Source organism: Drosophila guanche, unplaced genomic scaffold (genome assembly GCF_900245975.1).
Source record: "Drosophila guanche unplaced genomic scaffold, DGUA_6, whole genome shotgun sequence".
Classification (NCBI taxonomy): domain Eukaryota; kingdom Metazoa; phylum Arthropoda; class Insecta; order Diptera; family Drosophilidae; genus Drosophila; species Drosophila guanche.
The window spans coordinates 5,135,595-5,159,969 of NW_022995750.1; the positions used below are offsets into that span (position 1 = coordinate 5,135,595).

Genomic DNA, 24,375 nt, shown 5'->3' on the forward strand with positions numbered 1-24,375 from the left:
GAGTGGGCTAAGGATGGGCCTCTACGAAATGTTCCTAATAAATTATGAAAATGCCAGCAGAGAAGCTTCAAAGGAATTGCCAAATGAGGAGCTCCGACTTTTAATAACCTTAACATAAGTCCCCGGAAAGACAGTGAATTTTCACATCACATACGAGTTTCTCATCCAAATTTCTCTTTCATTTCAGATTCTTTTTTCGGAGGAGAGAATGTGAGAAAGGAGATGTCAAGACACTGCCGCAGTGAAGGCCTTGAGTAAAAAAATGAATCCCGAAGCTGATTACGAATGGCAACAGAACCTATAACAATAAACGGAAGAGCAACAATAGTAATTTGAATTTAGGTGTACACAGACGGCATATAGGGAGAGAAAGAGAGAGATAGAGCACTAGAAAATTGTGTACATATTTTGTCTTTGTCCGTTCTGTCGTTTTGTCTGTGTAAATAAGTGCAATGCAGAAAAAGAGCAACAGCAACAGGAAGAGAAAAAGCAACAGAAAACAGGAATAACAAGAGAAATGGCAAAAAGTGCAGTTAAGCGTGGAAATTGCATTAAAAATTGAGCAAAAAATACAACAAAAAGTGTTGGAAAATAAAGGCGAAAAAAAAAGAAAAGAATATCCAAAGCTAACGAGCGCTAAAAAGCAACAGAAACGCGAAAAGAAAAGCCGCGATACGGACAGAAAAATAAAACAAAACAAAAGAGTAAAAACTTTTGATTGAAAATTTTCATTGTGCTCTCAGTTTTGACTCCCATTTTTGATTGTGTAAATTTTTGATTAAAAGGCAAAGAAAATAAAAAACACCCTAGTGAAAGTGAAAACAATATCAACAATAACCGAAGCAAGCTACGAGCACGAGATAGGAGATACGAGAGAACCCTCCTCTCCCGTTCGTTTGACAGTCTGTCATGACAGTTCGAGACTGTGTTCTGCTATATTTTTTATTGTTTATGAACAGCAAGATCGGCGCCTGCAGCCATAAACATATGTGAGACATATAGACGGACTCCCCGCCATCCCCTCATACATTTATCTCATAAACCAAATTGAGACGTGAAACCAGCAAAACAAAAATAGTGACTCTTGGGCAAGTGAGTCGTACAATAAAGCGTAGCGGGTCTTGGAGTCTGGCAACCATTTTAACGTCCTGAAACGAGGCACTTTTCTCGTTGACAAAGTAACGCATTTGGGCGATAAGGAGAAAAACGACGACCGATAAACGGGAAACGAGAAAATGAGCAGCCTGCAAGGACAGGGACAGGACATCCCCAACAACAACAGAAACAGGAGAAGGAGCAGCTCCAGGATGGTGGCGCAACTATTGCTCTTTATCAGCATCGCATTCGCATCATGTTTGCCGGGTAAGTGTCAACAGCACAGAAGTGTCTTCTGTCTCCTGCTTCCTGTTTGCATGTTTGCCAGGCAACTGACTTATCAGCAGGGTTCTGGGGTTCCGAGTTCCTGGGGTCGTCGGTCCTCGGTCCACCCCCCGGAATTAATGCAAATATTTAACGTACTTTTTTATGGATTTGTCGTTGTCATCACTGGTGAGAGGAGAGCATAGCAGCCTCCCCTCTGCAGCCTACTTAAAGGCATCGTCATAACGTGCCAGAGATGAGGGGCCTCTGAGAGATCTCCGAGGGGCAGAGAGATTGCTCCACTTGACATGACTTGTAAATGGCTTTCGATTAAGTTGTCACATTAGCATTAATCTTGAGCTATGGAGAAGCATCCAAGCTGAGTAGAACAGTGCAGAGAGGAGATGGGAGAGCAGCGCAGCAGCTCATTGAAGTTCAATCAAGTTGTCTGGCTGTTCCTCCTCCCCCTCCTCCCCCTCTCCGTCCTTCTGCTGCTTCCTGCTGCAAGGAGGAACGTGCTAATGAGCCGTAAGCTGATGAGTTTGCTTGTTCAGTCTGCCTGTCTCCACCGGTTATGACTCGTCAAGTCCTGAAGGTGATCTGGGTCAGCGGCTCAGATCCCTCTGCCAACGAACGGCTTATGGCATAACCTATTATATAATTGAAATATAATTACAAGACCAGCAAGCCGCTTAAACCTTTCACCATATAAATTCAAATATAAATTCATTATTTCATTAAGTATTGCAAGTATTTAAAGGCAGGCATGCATTTTTAATGAGCCACCAGCAACGACAGTTTGCCAGAAACAATCGGCTCAATAAATATTTATACGTATAAATATTCCATGGAAATAAATATCAATAGTTGAGGGGAGTCTGAAACTGAAGATTAGCTATAGTAACAGTTCGGCTACTGAATATATTTTAGATAAAAGATTTAAGTCTACAAATGTCCGTAGTTTCCATGGTATATATTGATAAATCCTTATACGCTGAATATACCCATACCCTCTGAAAGGTTAGCTAGACAATCGCAAACTGTCTACTCTCCTCCTTTTTATGGAAATAATTTAAGCTAAGAGGAAAGAGGAATACAATTCATGACAGCAGCATTTGCTTCTGCTAAATAATGAATTTAAGGCCAAGTTTGCTTTTGACATTACGTATACGCAGCATTGACTCTGCTGCTGTTGGCACACCCATTGACATTTCATTTCGCGTCGCTTTGTTTTTATTTTGACGTTTTTTCATGTAAAACATTTTCGCATGGAAAAACAAATGTTTCTGCGATAGTTTTGTGCTAGAAAATACTTTTATTTATCCATCACAGATCAGCAGCTGCCTCCCGTCCCGCTAAAGTTTTTGTCTCGACTGTCATTTGGTTTCATTTCATTTGCAGATCAAACAAATTCCATTCTGTTTGTGTTTTTACCCCTTCCTCTCCGCACACCACTATCTATCGTATTTGTTGTTTAGCTAATTCCAAACTATTTCAAGTGTTATTCCAGAGCAACTATACAAATATTTGTTGTTTATTCTATGGAGCGTTTCCATGTTGTATTTCTATCTCTTTGCCTTTCTAATGCGTCCTCGAAAGGATGTTAATGTGAAATTAATTTCCAAATTGAACAAGGCATAAATAAAACATTTGCTTGCTCGTCGATTCAGTCGGATTCGTAGACATATCCTTCCTTGTCCTCCGACTTTTATGGCAGCGACAAAAATTGGTTTCAATAAAAATTTACGTTTCATAAAATTTATTATGTATGCCATACAATGGCAACCAAACAGCAGGACATCGCAGGAGATCGCGTTAGGGGGGAGCAGTAGTCAGAAGTCAGCAGGCGACAGGCTGAGGGCAGCAGGAGATGGTCAAATCAAAGCAGAAATGGCCAAAAAACAACAAGGAAATGAACAACTTTATATGCAGGATAATGGCCAGGACATTATCATGGCGGCAAGGACTCTCTCATATAAGGAATAAGTGCTTCAGAGAGAGCAGACTCTCCCCGTAGCCAGGATATTTATTATGTGCGTGTGTGTGTGTGTGTGTGGATAACGATAAGATCTGGATGGGGTGGGGCAGTGAGAGACGGAGGCGGCACAATCCTTTGCACTTTGGACAACTATGAGGCTTTATGGGCCACTCATTGACCAAAGAATTTCTTGAGTAATCAAACTGAAAGTTTTCGGACTGATAAGAGCTTTCAGCTAATGGCAAAAACACAGATACAAATTCATGCAAACATTTGAGTACGAGTGTAGAGAGAGGGACTGAAGTACGAGCAGAAAAACTTCCAACATGACTTTTCAATTTTGGAATGTGTTTAATGGGCGTCGTTTGAGCAGCTGACTGCCTCGTTTAATGAAAATGGGAAAATCACTCCGCTCCCACATGGCACCCGAAGCGGAGCTCATCAAGTTGGGTGGCAACTTTTAATGGCTCACTAAAATAATGAAAGCCAAAAACTTAATCAATCCCCAGGTCCAGGTAGCAGAGTCCCGGCTCCACACCAATCGATAGAGCTCTCAATGGCACACACAAACACACACATTGTGTGCGACACAATTAAAGGGAAACTCTGGCTGCGGAAAACGTGGATGGCAACAGGGGAAAAAGGAGCCAGCAAATATGGAAAAATTGTCATCAGCTAGCGTTGCCAGGACAGCAGTGGAAAAGAGAGAACAGAGCACGTAATGAGAATGTTGCTCACATGTAAATATCCGAGCAGTTCTCTTTCTCTCCGTGTCCGTGTCCTTATCCATGTGTGTTTGGGGACGACTGATTGCAAACAGCTTGGAGCTGTGCGGCACGCGCCTAATTAAATTAGAAAACGCAAAATTTGAGCTCAATTGAAGATGGAGATGAGGATGGGGACGCTTCTGTTTGGGGACGACTTAATCTGCAAACAGAAGGTACACATATTTGTTAGATGTTGAGGCAGATCGACAGAGGAGCTTCTATTGAACGCCAGGAAACAAAATGCACGAAAACTACTGCACAGAGGTTGGAACCTCCTCTTAAACTTGCCTTTGGCAAACCAAAAGCAAAAAGTAAGAGGAGGACAGGATGCTTAAAGAGTGTCCACAGTGAACGGAGCATAGAGAGCGCTGCACTAGTTTTTTGGGTTATATGTCCTGTCATCGATTTGCATGTTGTTCTCTTGTGTTCCTCAAGGACCAAAGCATATTTTCGCCTAACGAAATTATGCAACAATTTTTCAGCCGTAACTCCTGTTTCTCTCTCTTCCTCTGCATCTCCTACACGGTGGCTTCGGCAGGCAGTGTGTAAACAAAGTCGAACAAGTATGCACACACATATATATACGAGTAGCCTCCCTGGGGGGGTTGTTCTGCTCTGGGGCTCCTTAATATGTGTGTCTGCGTGTGTGTGTGTTGGTGCTTTTCTAATGCAAAATAAGCCCAAAAACAAAGCAAAGGCCAAAGGCAAAATGCAAAAGCAGCATCTAACCAGCTTTCAGTCATGGTCGAATATTGCCCCTGCTGACACACCCCTCCCCATCCTTAGCATTTTCTCTGTTCTCTGGAAAACTTCACACAGATTAAGGATATTTCCAACTGCAGTCGAGTCCAATTCTATTTCTGCTTTGGCTTCTGCGTTTGCTTCTGGTTTTTATATACTACAGATATTTTTGTTGTGTGGATGCCAAAAGGCATCCATCGCTGGGGGAGCTCCATGGGGGTCATGGTCATGGTTCTCGCTTCTCCTGATGCTCTCCAGGCCAGAAAGTCTTTTGGCTGCAAGCAGCATTCATTATGCATGCATTTTAAATTGTAAATTTCAGTACCTTTTCGGCACACTCCTCCAGCGATGCCACAACTGCTGCTGCCACACCTCCTTCGACTGCCTCCCGTTTTCGACCGAAGATGCTGTCAGCTTTGGGCCAGGCTAAGACCTGCTGATGCGCTTGATGAGCTTTGCGCCATATTGTTTGAATTTTTACTCAACTCAGGGGCTTAGATCACCTAACCGTAAGTCCCTCCAGTGGCAGGTCCCTTCTTCTCCCAAATACTCGTAAATTTAATTGCCAAAATATGTACAAAAATACTTTTGGGGGCCGTGTGAAAAGTGCAAGTGGCAAGTTTAGCCCAAATTGGGTTTGCCTGTTTATATTTGCACTTGTAAAACTCTGCCTGTTAATAAGCTGCTCATTTTGATGTAGGTAAGTGCCTCGACTCGCTGTGTGCTCCTAAGAGCCACAAATTAGTCGAAATATCGGCATTCCGACATCAATTTGCGGCTGTTTAAAGTGGGATTTTCCCCGAAAAAAACTTCAAACTGCTTGGCAAGTAGTATGAGAGGAACAAACCCAAATTGAATATCTCCTTTCAAAATTGCCATGACAACTCTAGTGGAGCTAGTGGGAGTGTGGGGGTGTGGGTGTAGCAAAAGTTTGTGGCGCCTGGAAACTTTTGTGTGGCATAGATCAAAAACGCAAAAAGGGGTTAGGGTTAGAGGCTTAAGCTTTAACCGGAGATGGAGACGGAGCTGGAGCTGCTGCTCATGGTGCTGATGGAGATGAGGATAATGGGCATTCAGGCAAATAGGCAAAGCCAAAGGCACGAAATGGTCGGGCCACACAGACTCTGAGACAGCCAGACAGACAGACAGACAGGTTGCCATTGTTGGCAAGTGGCAACAAAGTCAGGCAAACAAAATCCGACCAGATATATCTATAGACTACGTCCTCCGCCCTTTAACACACTCTAACAGGCACACACATACATGGCAAATCCTTTTGGGTCAAAAACTTTTCAAATACCTAATCCCCATGCCAGCAAAGAGGAGGAGACGAGTGGTACTAGGGAGTAGGGAGAGGCCAGAGAAGGACACTCCAAAAATGGGCATGGGCTTAGTTAGGACTCGTTCTCGTATCAGTTTCCATATACCTTACAAACCTGATTATAAATATAAAATTGCCGGCTTTCTTTGGGGGAGGGTCAAGCGTGTGTGCTTAGTGCTGAACGGTTTGTCATAAGTCTGCGACAACTAAGCAGATTCGAGGATCTTTTAATAGGTGATTGGCTCAGGCCCCTTTCCACCTTCCACCATGCGTATGGTCTGGTCATCCTCCACCCCCCACACACACACACACACTCTTAACCCACACCCTAAGTGGAAAATCTTGTTGCGGCCTTATGGTTTTCCCCGTATCCGACAGCTTAAAGAGTTTTCGTTTCGTTTTTTATGGCCGAGATGGTTTACCTAGGCAAAAAGTTTTCTCGACCCCAAAATGAGCTGATTTTCGTTCGACAGAGGAAATCAATTTGGGGAATCACTGACTGGACTGGCTGACTAGTCCAACTATCTGTGGGCATTCCACAGGACCTGTTCCCTCCCGGAATCTAGTGTAAAATGTTGTAGCTGCAGCAGAAGCAGCAGCAGCGGCAAGCCACATGAAAGGACAAGCCAGGACTTGGATAATTGAAACGGCGAGCGTGGTTTTCCTCGGCAGTCATGTCCAATGTCGATGGAACTTTACCCATTCCTGTGGCTGCCACAACAGTAAAAATTAACGACGCTTCTCTCGTTTCTCGTTACCCCGATTCTCGTTTGCGTTGCGCCAAAAGTTTGCGTTGCGTTGTGGCTTGCGGGGGTTAGGACCAACAGATAAGGCCAAGCCAGCACACAGAACACAGAGCAGAACAAAGTGGCAACTGGAATTGGCAAGCGAATGGCTGCGGCGCTGCTCGTAAAGTCAGGCAGGCAGGCGGTCCGGGCCCCCAATCGATATCGTCCTGCGTCACGTCACAGAGGACCCTGACGCGAAAGCATATAAATCACAAAATCTTGTAGCAGTGGACAAGTCACAGCCAAGTGGTCGTCGCTTGAGGTGAGTCCTTGACCACAGAGCTGCCCCGCGGGGGGTCGTGACCAGTAGATGGTGCATGTATATGTATCGAAGGAAGCGTCAAGTTATCAAATGATTTATTTACGAGCCCGCTAGGCAAACAAACAAGCGCTGGAAAGGGGCCTGGTGCCCATAGACAACGACAATTTGCCGACGGAGAGATGTGTGGCCAAAGTTTTGGGAGTCACAAGTTCAAAACTGTTGAACCCTGGCGTACACGCAACTGCTAGAACTAGAACTAGGACCCTCATGGAGTTATCAGAGTTATGGCCGCCAAAAATCAGACAGAAGTCTGTGTGGAGTCCTTTAAGTGTAGACACTTTAAGTAGAGTCCAAAGCGAGCCGCTTTCGTGTTAATAAACATGTCAATTGGGGCATGAAGGGAATCCCCATCCCTGCACACATACAAATCGAGTTGAAATTGATAGCCAGAAGGTTGTCAGAGCAGCTGTTGCCTCTCTGATTGTCCGCCTGTCACTGCAGTATTTATATATAGTATACGTATACGTATTCCCCAATGAAATTTAATCATTTTAAAAGCCCATTCGAAATTGACAAAAGGACAACAATTGCCAATGGCCTGTCCACAGAACGGGCATCATCTCTTTTTGTGTGAAACTGAAAGTCAGACGCCAGACGGACTCTGCCCCACACTTAATCTCAATCTCAACTACAGCCTCTTCATGTTTATGAATATAAATTAAGATCTCTTACGGCTCTGGCTTCCTACACATTAATTCATTTACCTGCTGCTGTGCTCTGGCACTGGCTCTGGCTCTGCCTCAAATTGAAAAAGTAATTCAGGGAGCCTCAGTCGCCCCTGGCTTCCACCCAACGCAATTTGTGGCAGAAACCACAGAAATTTATGTTCCAGTAGGATGAGAGTAGGATAGGGGAGTAGCGGTAGCTGTAGCTGCGATTCAAGTGCGAGTCGAGCGCGCGCACATACAATAATTTTCAATTTAAAGGTAATATTAACCCCGGCACTCTCTCCTCTCCACACCCACACACACACTAACACTTACACACATGGGACGCTCCTTTGGGCCAGCAGGACTAAAACAGCAGCAGAGGCCAACAACAGCAGCATTTTGGCCATAATTTAACTTACAACAAGTTTCAATAAGGCCATAGGCGGAGTCAGGTGGCAGTCCTGTCCCCTTTTGCCTGATTTTGGCTCCTTCTTCCTTCCATGTGTGTTGGCAAAGTGGATTTAGCCATAAAATGGCAGCAACGACGACCGACGACCGACGACCAACGACGACGAAAAAGCACAACAAAGTTAAATGCAGTTGATGTTGGTAGTGGAAATAGCCAGCAGTTGGCCAAGAAAGGCTCAAAGGAGGAATGGGTATCGTCCTGTGGAGCGGAGATTTTGAAGCAACCGCAATTCATATTTCATATTGCTTATGGCCATAAAAAGGGGGCAGAAAAGGAGTAAATGGCAGAAATAGCGTGAAGAAAATGACGCAAGAAGGTGGCCAGGACCTTAACCTGCAGCTCCTTTCTGCTGCTGACTTCACTTGACTTTTACAGCGCGTTGCATATACACGTACATATGTACGTATGTACGCTACGTTTGCCACGCGACTTTGAGGGGGAGTCTTGCCTTCGACTTTGCCTGCTTGCCTGTAACTGCCACTGCCACTGTGACTGAGACTGGGAATCAGGGAGTCAGGAGTTGGCGCAAAGTGTTTGCAAAGTAATTTCCGTTTCCTGCTTAGCTTCGAGTGGCAGGCGAACGTCTCCCAAGGAGAGCCAGAGAGCGAGCGTGAGGGAGAGGGAACCGAACCTTTGAGACCTGAAGAGATTATACCTGAAATGCTCATTAAATTCCCATTTCAGCACATGCATAAACCCAACCAACAGACCCATGTTGTATGTACTTGTCACTCTCTCCAGCTCTCTCTGACCAGCCTTCAAGTGGCTCTTAGTCATAGTCTCTTACCACCAGCCAGTCCTTTCGAAGGCCCTCGTCTGCGCAAACTATTCGGACACTTTAATCCCGAATGGCACTCTGCTCAGGCGTCTGCGACGTAAGTCCATAAAATCCAGAAACGGAAGCGAATTTGCTGCATGTGAAGTGCATTCGAATCGGGGGAACGTGCTGCTCAACAGGATTTCTCGCCTTACCAAAACCCATTTAAAGTCCACTGCAAATGCAGGCGCAGACACAACAAGCCTTCTTCTGGCTCCACTGAAAATCAATAGCGAAAACCACAAAAAGTGGCTAAAACAACGAATAACTGGGCCAAAGAGTGGGCAAAACAGGGAAAATATTTATATGGAATGAAGGCTCACAAGAGAACTCTTCTGTGGTAACAGCTCGGCAGCCCAATCTATCGATCGTTTTTTCGGGAGAGAACTTTATTTTGGCTCAATCATATCGACATCAGTAACATCAAAAAGTCATTTAGGGGAACGTTCTGTGACCTTGCAAATAAGGAGGAGGCAGAGATTGTTAATGTTTTGTTTCCCTATGATATAGGGCTACCAAAAAAGAGGGCGATTCATATGTAAGGGAGAGGCACTGATTTGATGAAAGTCTTACCGTACAATGAAAGGCTTACTGATTTCAATGATTATGCAATTACAAGGGTGTTAAAGGAGCATTACCAGTGGGAGTGGCCTGATTGTTGAGCGTCCTTTCATTACACAGAAATTCGTGTAAAAAATAAAAAAGGAATCGTGTTTGTTGGGAACCAGATCCGGCTGCGGCATTCAGTTAATTTGATTATGCGGCCAAACAAAAGTAATCATAATAATCCGAAAATAATAATGGAAACGGAAGGCAACAAACATGGAACAAAAAAAAAGGCCATTAACTCATAACTACTATTAACAACTACAACAACAGCTACAGCCACAAGGGCAACAACCACGGCCACAGGGACAACAGCTACGGCTACAGAGAAACATCAAGGGGGGGGGGAAACCGACAACTCGTAAACAACAGTGAAACTTATAATGGACACATGTACCGAGGGGTAGGGAAGAGGAGAGCTCTCCCCTCACACAAATACTCAGATATGAATGCAGGGTATATTTCAGCGAAAAGGTAGGGCTATCCCTACCTCGGATGTATGCCACTTTATCTCTATTTCTCGCTATAAGTATTTTTCTGCTGCTCTTTCTGCTGTTTACCTTCTCTTTAACATACCCTGCCACTGGAGCTACAAAACCACATTACAGAAACGAGGCAAACACACACATACACTTACTCACATGTTCAGGCTTACAACCACAGGATCATTATCCTTTTTAATAAAGCTTATCAATGCCAGGCCATGCGAGCTGCCAATGGCAGTAGCAGCAGCAGCAGCAGCAGCAGCATCAACAGCAGCCGCAGCGGCAGCGTACAACACAGGGACAAGGGCACAAGCAACAGCAGTTGGCCAGCCAATTATCCTGTCCCACACACTGGCACACTCACACCCACGATATAGGCTGACCAGGGGCTCCTCTGCTGACAAGACTCCTCTCTGCTCTGCTGACAAGAACAACAGAAACAACGAGAACAACAACGAGAACGAACAACGGACAACGATGAGAACGACAAACAGTAAATTCAAAGATAATTTATTATAGCGACACCTGTAATTACCATGAGCCATAAAATAATACCCACCATATATATATATAGGTATATCCTTCCACCTCCTGTCGGATAGTGGGTGTGTGTCTGCTCCAGCCTTTGCCTTTGCCTGTGTGTGTGTGTGTGTGTTTGAGAGCATGTCACAGATGCCTCTGCTTGTGTGTGAGAGAGTGTCACTGGTGCTGTCAGTGTCGTGTCCGTGTCTCCCCCCCGCACCCTGTGGAGATTAATTGTGGACTCCACTGCCAGCTACAGGGGGGTACATTCTGCAGAACGATATATTCCTGACTTTATTTTCCTCTGTGCGTTTGTGTCCCCTGCAACTTAATCAGGAACGGGACACACACAGAGGCGAAACTAAATATGAAATTGCCACATTTAATTGTGTTGCGGCAACAATGTACAGGACACACCCCACACTGGCGCCTTCAAAAGTTGTCTCAATCATGTTTCTATTGTTTTTTCAACATACCCTTCAAAAAATAATGAACCATCGACTACAATAGATGTCTGGGAACGCATTTCCTTCGAAAGTATATATAATTTCCCATGAAAATGTAAGTTGCTTTCTTTTTCATGGACTTTGAGAGCAAACGCCAAGATTCTACTATTCCTCAGGACCACAGAGTCACCTTCTCTGCAGTAAGAGTACTTCCTGCTTCGACTCGACTCCTTGGCTGTACTTTTTTATGATTTTGCCCCTGAGTTGGCAACACTTTAATCTTGTTCAACCCACAAACAGAAAGACAGAGCAGACAGACACGAACACACACACATATTTTATATTTATGTTCGTGTTTTTGTCTGTCGCTCTAACTGACTGACTGCCAACCAACCAGCTGCCAGCGAACCAGCAGCGGAAGGAAGCACTGATACAGGGGTCGGTGTCGGTCCCATACCCCCTATAAAGCACTATTCCGGACTACCGTGACTTGTAGGTATTTTGTGGTCGTCAGTGCGGCATGAAACTTACAACAAACAACCGGAGAACAACAATGCAACACTCAGAGAGAGAGAGAGAGAGCGAAAGACAGAGAGAGAGGAAGAACCAACACTTTCTTTCGCACAATACGCTTATCCTTTCACATCCTGCCCAGAGAACAGAACCCCTGGCTCCGTCATCCGTCCCTCTTCCCATACCATTGTTGATTGATGTGCTTTTGGCCCTAGCTCCTGACTCCTGCCTCGGTTGCTGCTTTTGCTTTGGATTTGGCGCGGTCTCTCATTTTATTGCTTGTAGCTTTTTGTTTCGTTTTAGCCACGATGTTGTCCTGTTTTCGTTGCAAGTTTCGTAATCGCATATGTCAAAAATTATGTTCCTTTCGCCATTTGAAATGACAACTACTTCCGCCTCTTCCGTCTCCTGGTGTGGCGAACGTAGGACGTTACTCCTGCGGCACCTGCCATTCGTGTCGGGTCAAAAGAGTGTTGCCTGGGGGTGACAGAAATCCGTCTACACAGCTCGGAATCGTTAAAGGTGTCTCTGTATGAATGTATGCAGATTCGACTGGGATCTGTCTGCTTGGGATATCTTTTTAATTACACTAAAACGTGCCGAGTCCCTCCAATGGAGGTCACTTGGGCTAACGAGCGAGAGAGTCGACTCCACTATGACTCTGAACGAAGACCAGGATCAGGACCGGGACCAGGAGCCATCCGTCACACCCCAAAACACACCTGGAAAATAAACCAGAGAAAATGGATAACTACCACCGACCGGGCGTCCGACCCACTAATCCGATTAGTTTGGCTGACATTTTCTGTTGCCGGCAAAGTGCAGCCCAAAGGATACACCATCGCAGTCCCCACGGCTCATTCATTCATTTCATTCAAATGTGACAAGCCGACAAAATCCAAAATAAAACGAGCAAATGGAAATGAAAAAGGCAGATACGGAAAGGGAAAGCTTGCAAGCCCAGCCCTATGCCAGACAACAACAAAATTGGAATAATTAAAAACAACGAAATAGCGTGAAAGCGGAAAAGCGGGAAACTACATTTATCCAAGGGGCGCAGGAAAAGGTTACACACGGGTACACGGGAGGCGAAAATTGGGTCGTCAGGAAAACTAGATTTGTTGCACTTCCATTTTGTGGCAGTTTTCGTGATACATAAGGAAACTGCAGGTTGCACTCGTTAGCATCAGTTCTCGTGTCTCCTATGTCTCGAGTTTCGAATCAATGCCCTCCATTCTTTATGGTTATAAAGCACTTAAAGCAGACACAGACACAGCCACTGCCGCTTGGTTTCATTTTTATCACATAATATTTTATTTTAACGGCAATAAAGCGTAATTTAATGAGCCTATAAAACGAAAACACATTAGAAGCCACAGTCCCAGCATCCTTCTGGTTGGCCAAAAGGACTACCTGCGCTTGCCGCTTACCGCCCGCATCATTCCAAGGAGGCCATGGCCATCTGTCAGCGTGGCTCATTTTTATGCCAAATTAAATGCTACCAGCTTTCTGCTGAGATTTGCCTAGGGGTTCCAGGGGTTCTGGGAAAGACATTTATTAAGCGTCGTCCCCGCTTCATCTTCATCTTCGTTTTGCACTCCCATTTCTTAGACAATTTTCGCTGTCTGGCGATATTACACATACGCTAGACATTTCCCATGTTTAGGAAAGACATTCAGGGCTTGATCCTGACTCCATCTGTGCCTTTGGCTCTAACTGCTACTCCTCTTCACAGAGAGACTATTTATTCGCTGTCTTCTTTACATGGCATGACATTGACTTTTATTTAAATGATTTCTCTCCACTGCAGAATGCCTTTACTTGGCCCCTGTCCCCTGTCCCGGCTCGAGACTGGGGTTAGGGTTCGACTTCGTCTTCGTCTTAGGGTATCCTTGAATGGCAATAGACTGCCAGATGTTTGTACCATGCACTGCACTGCACAGCTGGCTCTGCTCTGTCCTCTACTGTCTTTCAGCTGTTTGTTTTCGCCTGGCAGCCATTGTGCTTGTTGACTGAATGCAACTTGTAATAAATATTGCAGGCGACCTTCTGCCCTTCCATCCACTTGCCGCTCCTTCCTCTGGCTATAAATATTTGTTAGCCGTTTACTTTGCCATTGCTGATTTGTGATATTTGCTGGAAAATGCCGTGCTGCCGTCCTGCCAGAGAATTTTGCATTTGTCTCTCCGACCGTCTGTCTGCCTCTGGCTGTCTGGCGCTATTCAGAAGCAAATTGATCGCATAAATATGGACATGCCCTTGCCCGTGTCCGTGTCCGTCTCCGTCGTTGTATTTGTGTCCTTTCTGGCAAGCCTTTAAGTATGCAATACATTTGCAATGAATTCATATTAATTACCCCGATAAGAGGGGAGGACTCCCCCAGCACTCTCTAGCACTCTTTAGCACTCCCTCGAAAGCTATTTCAATATGAATACGCCATAAATTTGACCAAAATGCAAAATCGATTGCATGTTGCAACATTTGCACACGGCAAGGAGGGAGGGAGCACACAAGGAGCAGCCTGGAGGCTGATAACTGGAGACTGGGCATCGGAACCAGGACATTTGCATTTGGCATATGAAATACGCATAGTGCAGACATACATATGTACGTATCTACGCACCCAACAAAAGCTGGGAAATAAATTTTTAATTGACCCAAATTTCGAAAACTAATAAAATGGCACAATGAACGGACAGCAATGACATCCAAATGGAGAGGGAGGCCTAAATAATTCACTAAATTGGAGAGCACACGCACAAATTCTGCCGCCAACCCCATGTCTGGCGTTGTGTCTCTTTCTGTCCGAGTCTGTCCTTCCCTTTCTGATGGAGATCTCTCTCACTCTCTCTGGCATCATTCTTTCCATCTATTACACTCAATTCAGGGTATATTTAATTAAAGGCAAGGGAGTATCAGTACCTAATGGACCACTACCTTACCTTCTCTTTGGCATACCTTGCATTATGTCGCCACTCTCCAGTTGCACTTTGTATTTTGCATGTTTGTTTGATGGGGAGACTGGGCGGCAAACAGTGCACAGAACAGGGAACATTGTTTTAATGCAATTACAACGGGGGCGTCGGGAGTTAATGCACTGCATGATTATTAAAATATTTTCGAATCCCTCAACAAACACTGCGGGCGGATGGTTGGGCTCTGGAACTGGGACAGACAGGCGACGGCAGGGGGTCCTCTTGCGTGCGTGTGTATGTGTGTGTACATTTCGTATAACAAATCATGTACAAACAATGTCACAACAACACCTACGGAGAGGCCAACAGAGCCAGGCATCAGAATATACACAGCGCCCCAACCCATTCGTGTTAACAAATATTTGCACATAGGCTTTGGCTCTGAGCGAAGGATGGGCGAGGGGAGGGACTGGCAGAGGCAGGAGCAGAGCGATAGGGTACGTTAAACAGACCGGAAACCGCCGCTAAATGCAAGCGGAAGTGGCTTGGCCGGTGGCAGGGGGGACAACAACGCAACAAGCGCGACATCCAGAGGCCCGTTTGCCAAAAAACTTTTGCCAATTAAGCCAGAACCACTTAACCCCAAAGTGATAACCCAAATGCCCCAAGCAAATCATGTCGGGGAGGCAGGGAGCAAGTCTCTCAGCAATTAACTTGGAATCCAACGGAATAGCAGCCGGTGGACAGATAAAACTGGCCTTTATTCTATTAACCAATAAGGAAAGAGGAAGGGATCTTCCTTGAACAGTGTTGGTGACAGTGTAGCGCCCTTGAACCCCACTCTCTGTGCGACTCATAAACAATTTAAAATGTCATACATGGCATGTACGTAATGCTGCCAATTAAATTGCGGGCTAGAAATTATTTAAGCAAGAACAAAAGACACAAAGGGGTGGAAAGAGACCTTAAGTCTTGAGCCAAAGAAAGCAAGTCATAAACAAGGCTAAAACACACACCCACACACAAACACACGCACACAAGCTTAAGTTTACGAGCTTTGCAAAATACGTAAAGTTGTTTTTACGGCACCCACGACTACGTTTGCCGAGACCGAGCGACCTCGAGCCCGAGAACATGAATGACATGTGTATATGGGAGTGAGAGTGAGCTTTTGCTGTACATGTACATAAGAGTGTGTTTGTGTGTTGTGTGTGTTTGTGGTATCAGTGGCCAAGTAATTAAGCAAAGTACAATTTCGTACCATTAAGTAATTTCACTCCATTCATTGACTCACCGACCAACTGGCTCACTGGCCAACAGCCGCTTTGACGGGTACGTACGAACGTACGCTCTGTTAGCCTTCCTACCAACAGCTGGATCCTCTTTCCTGGCTCCCCTTGTTGTTGCTAATTTATCGCTGGGGGCAAATGGACTTTACCCAGGGCAGTCGCTCTGCGGCGGGGGCACACGTTGCGTATGTGTAATGTGTAACCTCATTTACGTTTTCGTTTTGTTTCGTTTCGGTTGCTATTAAAAAGGATTTCCATGTGAGAGCCTCATGTGCTCATGCTCTAGCGCGGAGCGAGTCTATTTAACATGACGCTGAGGAGCAGGGTACACTTGCGAGTAGGGTAAGAACTCTGAGGCACTGTCTGACTGCCTTCCTTACCTTGTCATGAATATAATATGCCTTAACCATCGCCACCTGTCCCTCTGCAGAGGGTGTACACTTTCGTCTATCCTCCTGTGCTCTTTCACCAAATGTCAGCCGTAAAGTATGCTACAGTAGGTCAGATGTTATCCTTTATTCCGTACTCTCTCCTTTCGTACATTTCCCCTTGCTCCTTTCCGCCTTTGACTGGCGTTCTGTTTATGGTCGGTTAAGTCAGTAAGTAAATTTTAATGCTCTTTTCGGTTAGTTTATCTTTGCCTTATTAATGTCTTTGGGAAATACAGAAATGGAGGAGACTGAGACTGAATACTGAGAACTGACCCTTCGATATGCATTTCGATGAGAGTGGCTCTGGTCTCGCTCTCTGGTCACAAAGACAAACATTTCCTTGGGCTACTGAAAATGCCAACGAATAACAATAAAGGGAGCCAAAAAGGAAAGCCAACTCAAGGGGAAGTACGTCCGTATATCTGTCTTTGGTCTTTTCCCGGCTTCGTGTTGTTTGTCCCCGCACTCAGCAGGTTCCGATGCCACACAATTGGCCAAATGCCATGCCAGCAAGAGGGACGACGAAAACCCACACAGACACAAATTGAAACCAGTGCCGCAACCGCCAGTTGGGTAACTGGCAACTGAAAGAGTATCAACCACATGAAGGCAATGCACAATGCAAATGTGTGGAGAACATGGCCAAGAAATCAGAGGCAGAGGAGAAGAGCATGAAGAGGAGGAGGCACGAGACCAAGAGACAGATACAGACACGGAATTCGGTTCCGGATTAGCCAAGTGTCTTGCTTGTAAATCAAAAAGTAGTTCATGTTGATCAGTACTTGATTCTGCCAACACAATTGTGTGGACATGCAGTAGAGGCCGTTGAAGTTTTAGCCAAGTTAAAGATAAAAGCCAAATGTTACACTCGCTCACATATGTATGTGGATATGCACATAAATAATGCTGCAGCAGCATGTCGAAACGGAACAATTTATGAGTATTTTCTATACAGAAACATAAATTAAATTCCATCACAGACAGGCAGACTGACAGAAAGACATTCAGACAGACAGACAGCAAGGACAAAAGTGCTTCCAAGTGCACAAATTAATTTAATCAGAAAATTACGCAAGAGAATGTGAAAAGTCAGCAGAAAAAATAGTAAATAAAATCGAAATGAAAACCGAAAATCAAACCGAATCAAATTATGTATCAAAATAACAAAAATTCCCAAATGTAAATGAAATTTTGCCGTGGCAAATGCAACGCATACATTCGCATTATGGATCTGTCCACTGCAGTGGACTCTGACTCCTTGTCCGACTCCTTCCTGAATGCATGTATGTATGTATGTCACATATGATACACACATGATGAATAATGTTGGCCTGGTTTTGAGTTGAAAACTTTCGCTTTGCCAATGAAAACCCGTGCCAAAAGGGAGCGACTGGGGGAGCTGAAACAAACGGACAAACAAACTTCAATACATTTAAAATGTTTTTCAATAAAAGTTTTGCTGCCGAGTGAAATTGTTTTTCCTGCTCCCCTCGGTAGTTTTTCTTTTATTTATTTTTGTTGGCCGCCGCCGGCATTGTCGCGACTTGAGTTCTCCAGTGCCACCTTCCAGCCAGATGTTGCAGCAGCCTCTTGCCACTCCTTCTACATCCTGAGTCCGTGTTCCTTGTGCTTGGCTGTCAGTTCAATTGTTTTGCACTTGAGGGGCAATTTATCATGGAAGCAGAGCCAGAAGACGACGACAACGACTACGACGACTGCTTACAATGCATTTCCTGTTCTGGGACCCCCGCCTGAGTGGCACACACGAGTGCATAATCCTTTTAAATACAACTCTCGACTAGGACATGTCCTTGGCAAGAACTACAGACAGCATCCTGCTCTTGTCCTACAGCATCTTATAGAAAGAAGCAACTTGTTGTACACAGGCTGCTGCTGCTGCCGCTGCAGCTGCTACTCCTCCTCATCTTCTGTCCTGGCATCAGATTTTCTTTGGGGTGGTGGAAAGTCCTGTCAAATCAGGACATTCAATTGAAATTAACATTTAATTAGGCGAAGAAATGTCAGCGTAATCGCAGACAGTCCCCGCTCTGAGCCCCGCATTTTCCGCCCAAAGGACATAAATAATTTTATGACAGAAAGTAGCAGAGCGGAACCAAAGCCCAGCAGCAGCACCAGAGACCAGGACATAAAATCGCCTAGACAAACAATGGAGAGGCAAATGCCCGGCCAATAAAAGCCAGTTGCCTGTGAAAAGCGGACATTTAAAACTTGATAAGTAATTAAAAACTGAGTCGTGGTCGGGGAATACGATATGCCGGACAGGACTCTGGACTCGGACTCTGGGCTCCGTAGTTGGCAGGATATCTTCAGCCAATGGGCGACAGGCCGTAAAAAATATGAGTGAGGTGCGTCGGGAGGTCCGCGCGTCCCAGATAGTTGTAAAGGATAAAGTTGCTAGTTTCCAGTGGCGAGCACATGAACTACAGGAATGAAACAGTAACCGGCCCCAACCTCAACCACGGAAAGCACATCGGTTCGCAGTGCGTCGTCATCATACTCTCTGGGAAGGAAGGACATCGACTCGTCAGGGCAGGGACTAAATAAAACATGAAAACTATGTGACAAAGTGGCACAAACGCACTCACATGGAGCCTTGCCTCCGAAAAGCCTCACTAAAAATGTCAAGAAAATAAAAATAATAAAAATAATCGCAACACAACGACAACAAAATGTGACACAAACAAATTTCAACAGAAACGAGTGAGAGAGATATAAAGAGAAAGCGAAAGAGGGAGAGGGAGAGGGAGAGGAGGAGGAAGGAGCAACAGCAGCAAGAGGACCAGAAAAGCCAACGAAAGAAGCTCGCGAACGAAATTCCCATAAAAAGTAGAAAAAATGGAAAAAGGGAATGTGTAGGTTTTCCCCCTGTTCTTTTCCAAGTCAAACTATTAACAGAGTAACGGGTGGAAGCTCTTGAAAGAGAGAGGTTGCAAAAAGGAGAGAGAGAGAGTTAAACTAGCTGAAAGCCGCACAAAACGACATCGTTGACAAAGGCAAAGGAGGAAAAAGGTAACGCTAAAAATGCCAAAAGTGAGCACGTGTATATGTGTGCGTGTGGCAGGGATGCCTTTTATGTCCGGGGCAGCCATTTGTAGTTGTGTGCGAGTGTGTACCGTTATCACTTTGTGCCTTGTCTATGAGATGGCCATAAAATAATATTTTATGACCTGCGGTCGTTGCTCCCACAAGAGTATATATTCGATTTCAGAATTTGTAGCAATAAGTTGTACGGGCCATGTGGAAGGGTTACAAATCTGTGGCAACCGCCACCCAAGCATCAGCCCAGCATTCTCTGGACCAGAAAGAACTTGAAATAAAGATCCCGGCTTAAGTCAAGTGAGCTTACACGTAAATTTCTCATACTTTCTCTCCCTCTGAAAATCGTGAAATTTATTTTAACATGCGATTTTCCCATCGCCAGCTACGTGAGCGCATTTTTGGAACTGAGTGTTAACAGTGGGGTAGAGGGTGAAAGGGGATTACTCCCCCTTTCCGAACTCTTGTGCACTTGCACTACTTGTTGTTTGCCATTTTCATTTGCTGCTCTCTTGTTTTTCCCGGGCAAATATTTGCATGGGCCATGGCGCTTAGTTGGTGAAGTCGTGCACTGCTTTTAGCCTCACTCTCTTTCACTTTGATTTAGCTGTCTCTCTCTCTCTCTCGTTCTCTCTTTTCCCCCTTTGGTAGAGTGACATCTCAAGGTTGAAGCAGCTCGAGCAGCTTCTTGACCCATTTTTAAGGGGCTTTACATTGACAATTGTCATGAAGTAGCGTCTCACCATGCGTACATATGTGTAATATTTAATTGCCCTTTTTCATTCATTCATTTGTTCACTCATTCATTCATTGTATTCCTGGCATTCATTGTGCCCGTTTTTATCAAGGCTACACGTTCCTCCCATAATGCCAATCAAAAGTCAATGCTATAAGCATTCAATTGTTTGCTTCCACATTCGAACACACAGCCACACGTACAAGGACTCGTGGAACACATGAATCATCTGTATGAATTTTTACTACGCTTCCTTCTACAATTGGTTTACCCTTTGCAAGAGAAGGTTTATCGGAACTTTGACTGCTGCTCGCACTTTGACTGCTCTTGTCTGAAAGAAGTTTAAATGTGAGTCAATTGAAAGCAAGAAGTAAAGTGAGGAGCATCCCGAGAGAGAGCACTGGATAGCTGAAACTAGTATGGGAAAATATATTCTTTACTGATATTGATATCAGGAAATCCTTGAAGGGTATGCCTTCTTCGTTAATTCATTACCAAACGAAATCCTTCCTTTTTGTTCTGTTTCACTTTACTGATTTTCCCAATCATTTTCGCGAATACGCCACCGAGAACAAAGCCATTTCCGGCGAGAGATTCGCCAATGCTTCTGCCCCGCTTTCACACCCCTTACACACTCCATCCAATGCTCCCTCCTTCGCTTCACCGCCCATTCTTTATCATTCCCACTTCCGTCGCCGACATCGTGCAAACAAATGCGCATAAAAATCCATTATTTTAGCAAACACAACACGCACACATCTTCACCCCTCTTGTGGAACCCTTTCCCACCTCCTTCTGTTGCTCTTCCCCTTTACAATTCCAATGCAATGCAGCAGCCGAGTGTGAGATACAGGGGTGGGGGAGGGTAGGTGGAGAGTGTGATCTGGGTCTGGTGCTACAAACAATTTTTTTTGTCTGCACAAAATAAATATAAAAGCGTTGAAACGAAAACATTTTGGAACAATATAAAAATTGCAAAAACGAACGAAGGATGCGGACACCCCGGCTCTGTCGGACCCCATAAAGGGTGGGCTGCGGGGTGATGGCCAGGCCAGTAGGTGTAGGGGTAGGAGGTCTGGAGAGCTCTGGGGCCGGCGTTTATTGGCAACAGTGTTGCTATTTGTGTAAACGACTCGTAAAATTTTATGTTGAAGCTGTTTCATAGTACGCGGCGTTTTTTTTTTTTGTATACCAAACTCGTCCTCCTCCTCCCAGATTCCGACACATGTTGAGGGGTCCTGTAAGGTCAGGGGACAAGGGGCAGAGGCACAATTGAGTTGCGCGAAAACTCAGTCTCGCAGGAAGTGTTGCATGAAAAGCGTTGAATACTTTCAGGCCGCGCATGCATTTCCATTGGCAAATGACGCAAATGATTGCAAACACTGATTACAATTATAAGCGGGTGGTGGGAAGGTGACTGGGAAAACGGAAAACTGGTGCATATGGGTAGGTATTATCTATGGAATTCCCTCACCGATCAACCAAATGTGTGTTCTCTTACAGTGCGGGTGCTGGTGCGGGGAGTCCCCATTCTTTTCAATTTGTTTTGTTGTCAAAAATTGACAACTATTTTATGTTGCAGCTGGATTTCAATTTCCTCCCCCTTCTCTCGTACTATGGTCTTTGGGATGCATATGCAAATATTGGATATTGATTACATTTCGATTCGCCTGCCAACTTGTCAATGTCAACATACTAGATGCGAGCGGACAATGCCAGCGGAGTGGAGTTGTTTTCCCGGTGCAGTGGTGGGAAATGCCTGATAGATTGCCGCTGCCGGAAAAGCGGAAAAATTGAATGGAAATTCATTAGTTTCAGTGCTGATAACTTTGCTTTTTCACTTCCGCTTGCATCACATATAATTCACCCGTTTTTTTTTTTTCTCTTTATTTAATAAAGTGGCATTTGGACATAATTATGAGGGACGTGGCTGCAATGGAATTTCATCGCAAAAATATGCAACTGTCAACAAATTGCAGGACAGAACAGAACGAAACATATGGGAACATGTGGCATCACTCTTAAGGGGAGTGGGAGTGGTGAATAGATGCTGTTGGGGATGGCGGCATGCAAACTCTTGGACAGAGCAAAGATTTAATTTGCTGATGAGAGTTCGTTTTGGTCTGTTTGCTACCCAGATTCCTGGCAAAGCTCAGCTACTACCCGCCTCCATCTCCCAGTACCATTCTGTATCCTTCATCCATGTAAATACCCAAATGTTGGCACTGTCACAGCTGGCAAATATGATCCACTGCCCAAATAGAGACCTTAGCCAAAGGATGAGAGCACTGAACGTGGCGCATGGGGCATGTGGCATGTCGCATGTCTTTGTGTGTGTGCAGTGCAGTTTCGGTGCCCCAAATTAGAAACAAATTTGTTTAATTCAATAAAACGTTGATTAAAAGCAATGCAGGCTAATGAGACTATACAAGCAGCAGGCAGGCAATGGTAGAGCCAAACAGAAAGAGGCGGCAAGAACAACATATGTATGTAGAAAAAGATGGTAAGAGTTTCACAGAGTAGACACATTCCACACAATTTTGTTGCATTTGGGTAGACAATTAATTTGGCCTGAAATGAAAAAATTTCGTGCGCTTTCCCTGGCAGCCAACTGAAAATTATTTTAATTTCTAAGTTCTTCATGTGTGACCCTGCAGCAGCCCCAGCCGCCCGTCCCACCTTCCGTCTGTACTGGCTCAAACGCTAAACGAAAAACAAAATGAAATGCAACCAAAAACATCTGGAAAAACTTTCCATTCGGCAGAAGTATGTATGTGCTCTCTGACATTCGACTGTGGTGGGAAAATTTGTTATTTTTTCGTGTGCTATTTTCTGGTTTTGGTTACAAATGAAAGTTCAACGTTTTGTGCTGCTTCATTTGTTTTGTATCCTCATGGAAACATAGTAAAAGGTTGTCAAGTGGAGCCAAAATTCTGTGGAATTACTTAATTTTTGCTACCCATGAGTGTAGATAAATGTTTTTCCCCGGGCAAAGAGTTAAAAATTAATGAGGCATCCCGGGACCCAAAACATAAATGTTGTCACAGGCATCAAAGTACCAAACACACACACACAAACACACACGCGTGCCATGAAGAGGGGGGGAGAGAGAGAATATTCCCAATTAAGCCAATCGACCTACAAAAACCAGAAACGAGTGCGGGAATGGGAATGGGAAGGGGAACAGGAAACGGAAACCGAAGCGAGCACGAGGCGCGCCAAAAAGGCGCGTAATTAAATTTTAATTTGCGCCCAAAATTAGACTATGAAATTTCAATAAGGCGCGCTTTCCGCTGAATGGATAAAGAGCAGAGGGAGCGAGAGTAGAGTAGAGAGTAGGCAAATATTGTACAACGATAAAAATTAAATTAGTTTAATTTTGCAGCGAGAATCCCTTTGATTAAAAGCAGTCAAGTGGATGCGTCGTGGATGGGGACAGTGGACCGTGGATCGGGGACGGGGGAGAACCCTAGCCGAAGCTTAAATAAATAACCAAGAATACAAGACAAACATGACGACACATGCGCTCGTCCTTGCCACACACTTTCCCCACAACACCCCTTCTGCTCCTCCTCCGCAACCGCCTTCTCTTTCTCCCCACAAAGTCGCTCCCCGCATGGCAAGCAGCGCGCATAAATTGTCAAAACGAAGTGTTTGGATTAAGCTGGGAGTTTGGTTTTGTGAGCTCTGTGCGGTGCAGACCGTGACCTAGCCCAGCCTCGAAGACTGCACTTCCCCACACTCGCACACTGGCACAATACCACTGCCACTTACCCCCCACTGGCTGCTCCCCTCTGCCACCTTTTGGCCAATTTATTTATACGCATTTAAAACTGATTTATGTGCGGAGAAAAAGCGACAGCCACTGGTTTTCTCTTGGCCCATCTTCCTCGGTGTTGGCCAGTAACCACGTGAGCTGCGTCTTTAATTTAGCTGCCAACCGAAGCCAAAATCGTTTCCCTCCAGTACCCCTCACCCTGTATAGCTCTCTGTGTAGCCACCGCAAATGCATTTTCAATGGAATTTCTCACATGCTAACGTGTCTTCAGCTCTTGGAGCTTTCTTCTTCTCGGGCAGGAGCTGTGCCAACGATTTATGTGCCATGTCCTGGCTGCGCTACTCTTGCGCTCCTCCTGCTTAAAGTTGGACTTACCTTAAATCTG

General features: G+C 45.0%; 1 protein-coding gene across 1 annotated transcript in view; it reads left to right on the forward strand.

The window, feature by feature from the left end:
* The first annotated feature begins 595 nt into the window (after positions 1-595).
* LOC117586449 (irregular chiasm C-roughest protein) overlaps positions 596-24,375 on the forward strand; it is a 73,439-nt gene continuing 49,659 nt past the window's right edge. The window contains 1 exon segment of the mRNA XM_034276491.1: positions 596-1,362. Coding sequence (XP_034132382.1) covers positions 1,236-1,362 — 127 coding nt within the window. The 5' untranslated portion in view covers positions 596-1,235.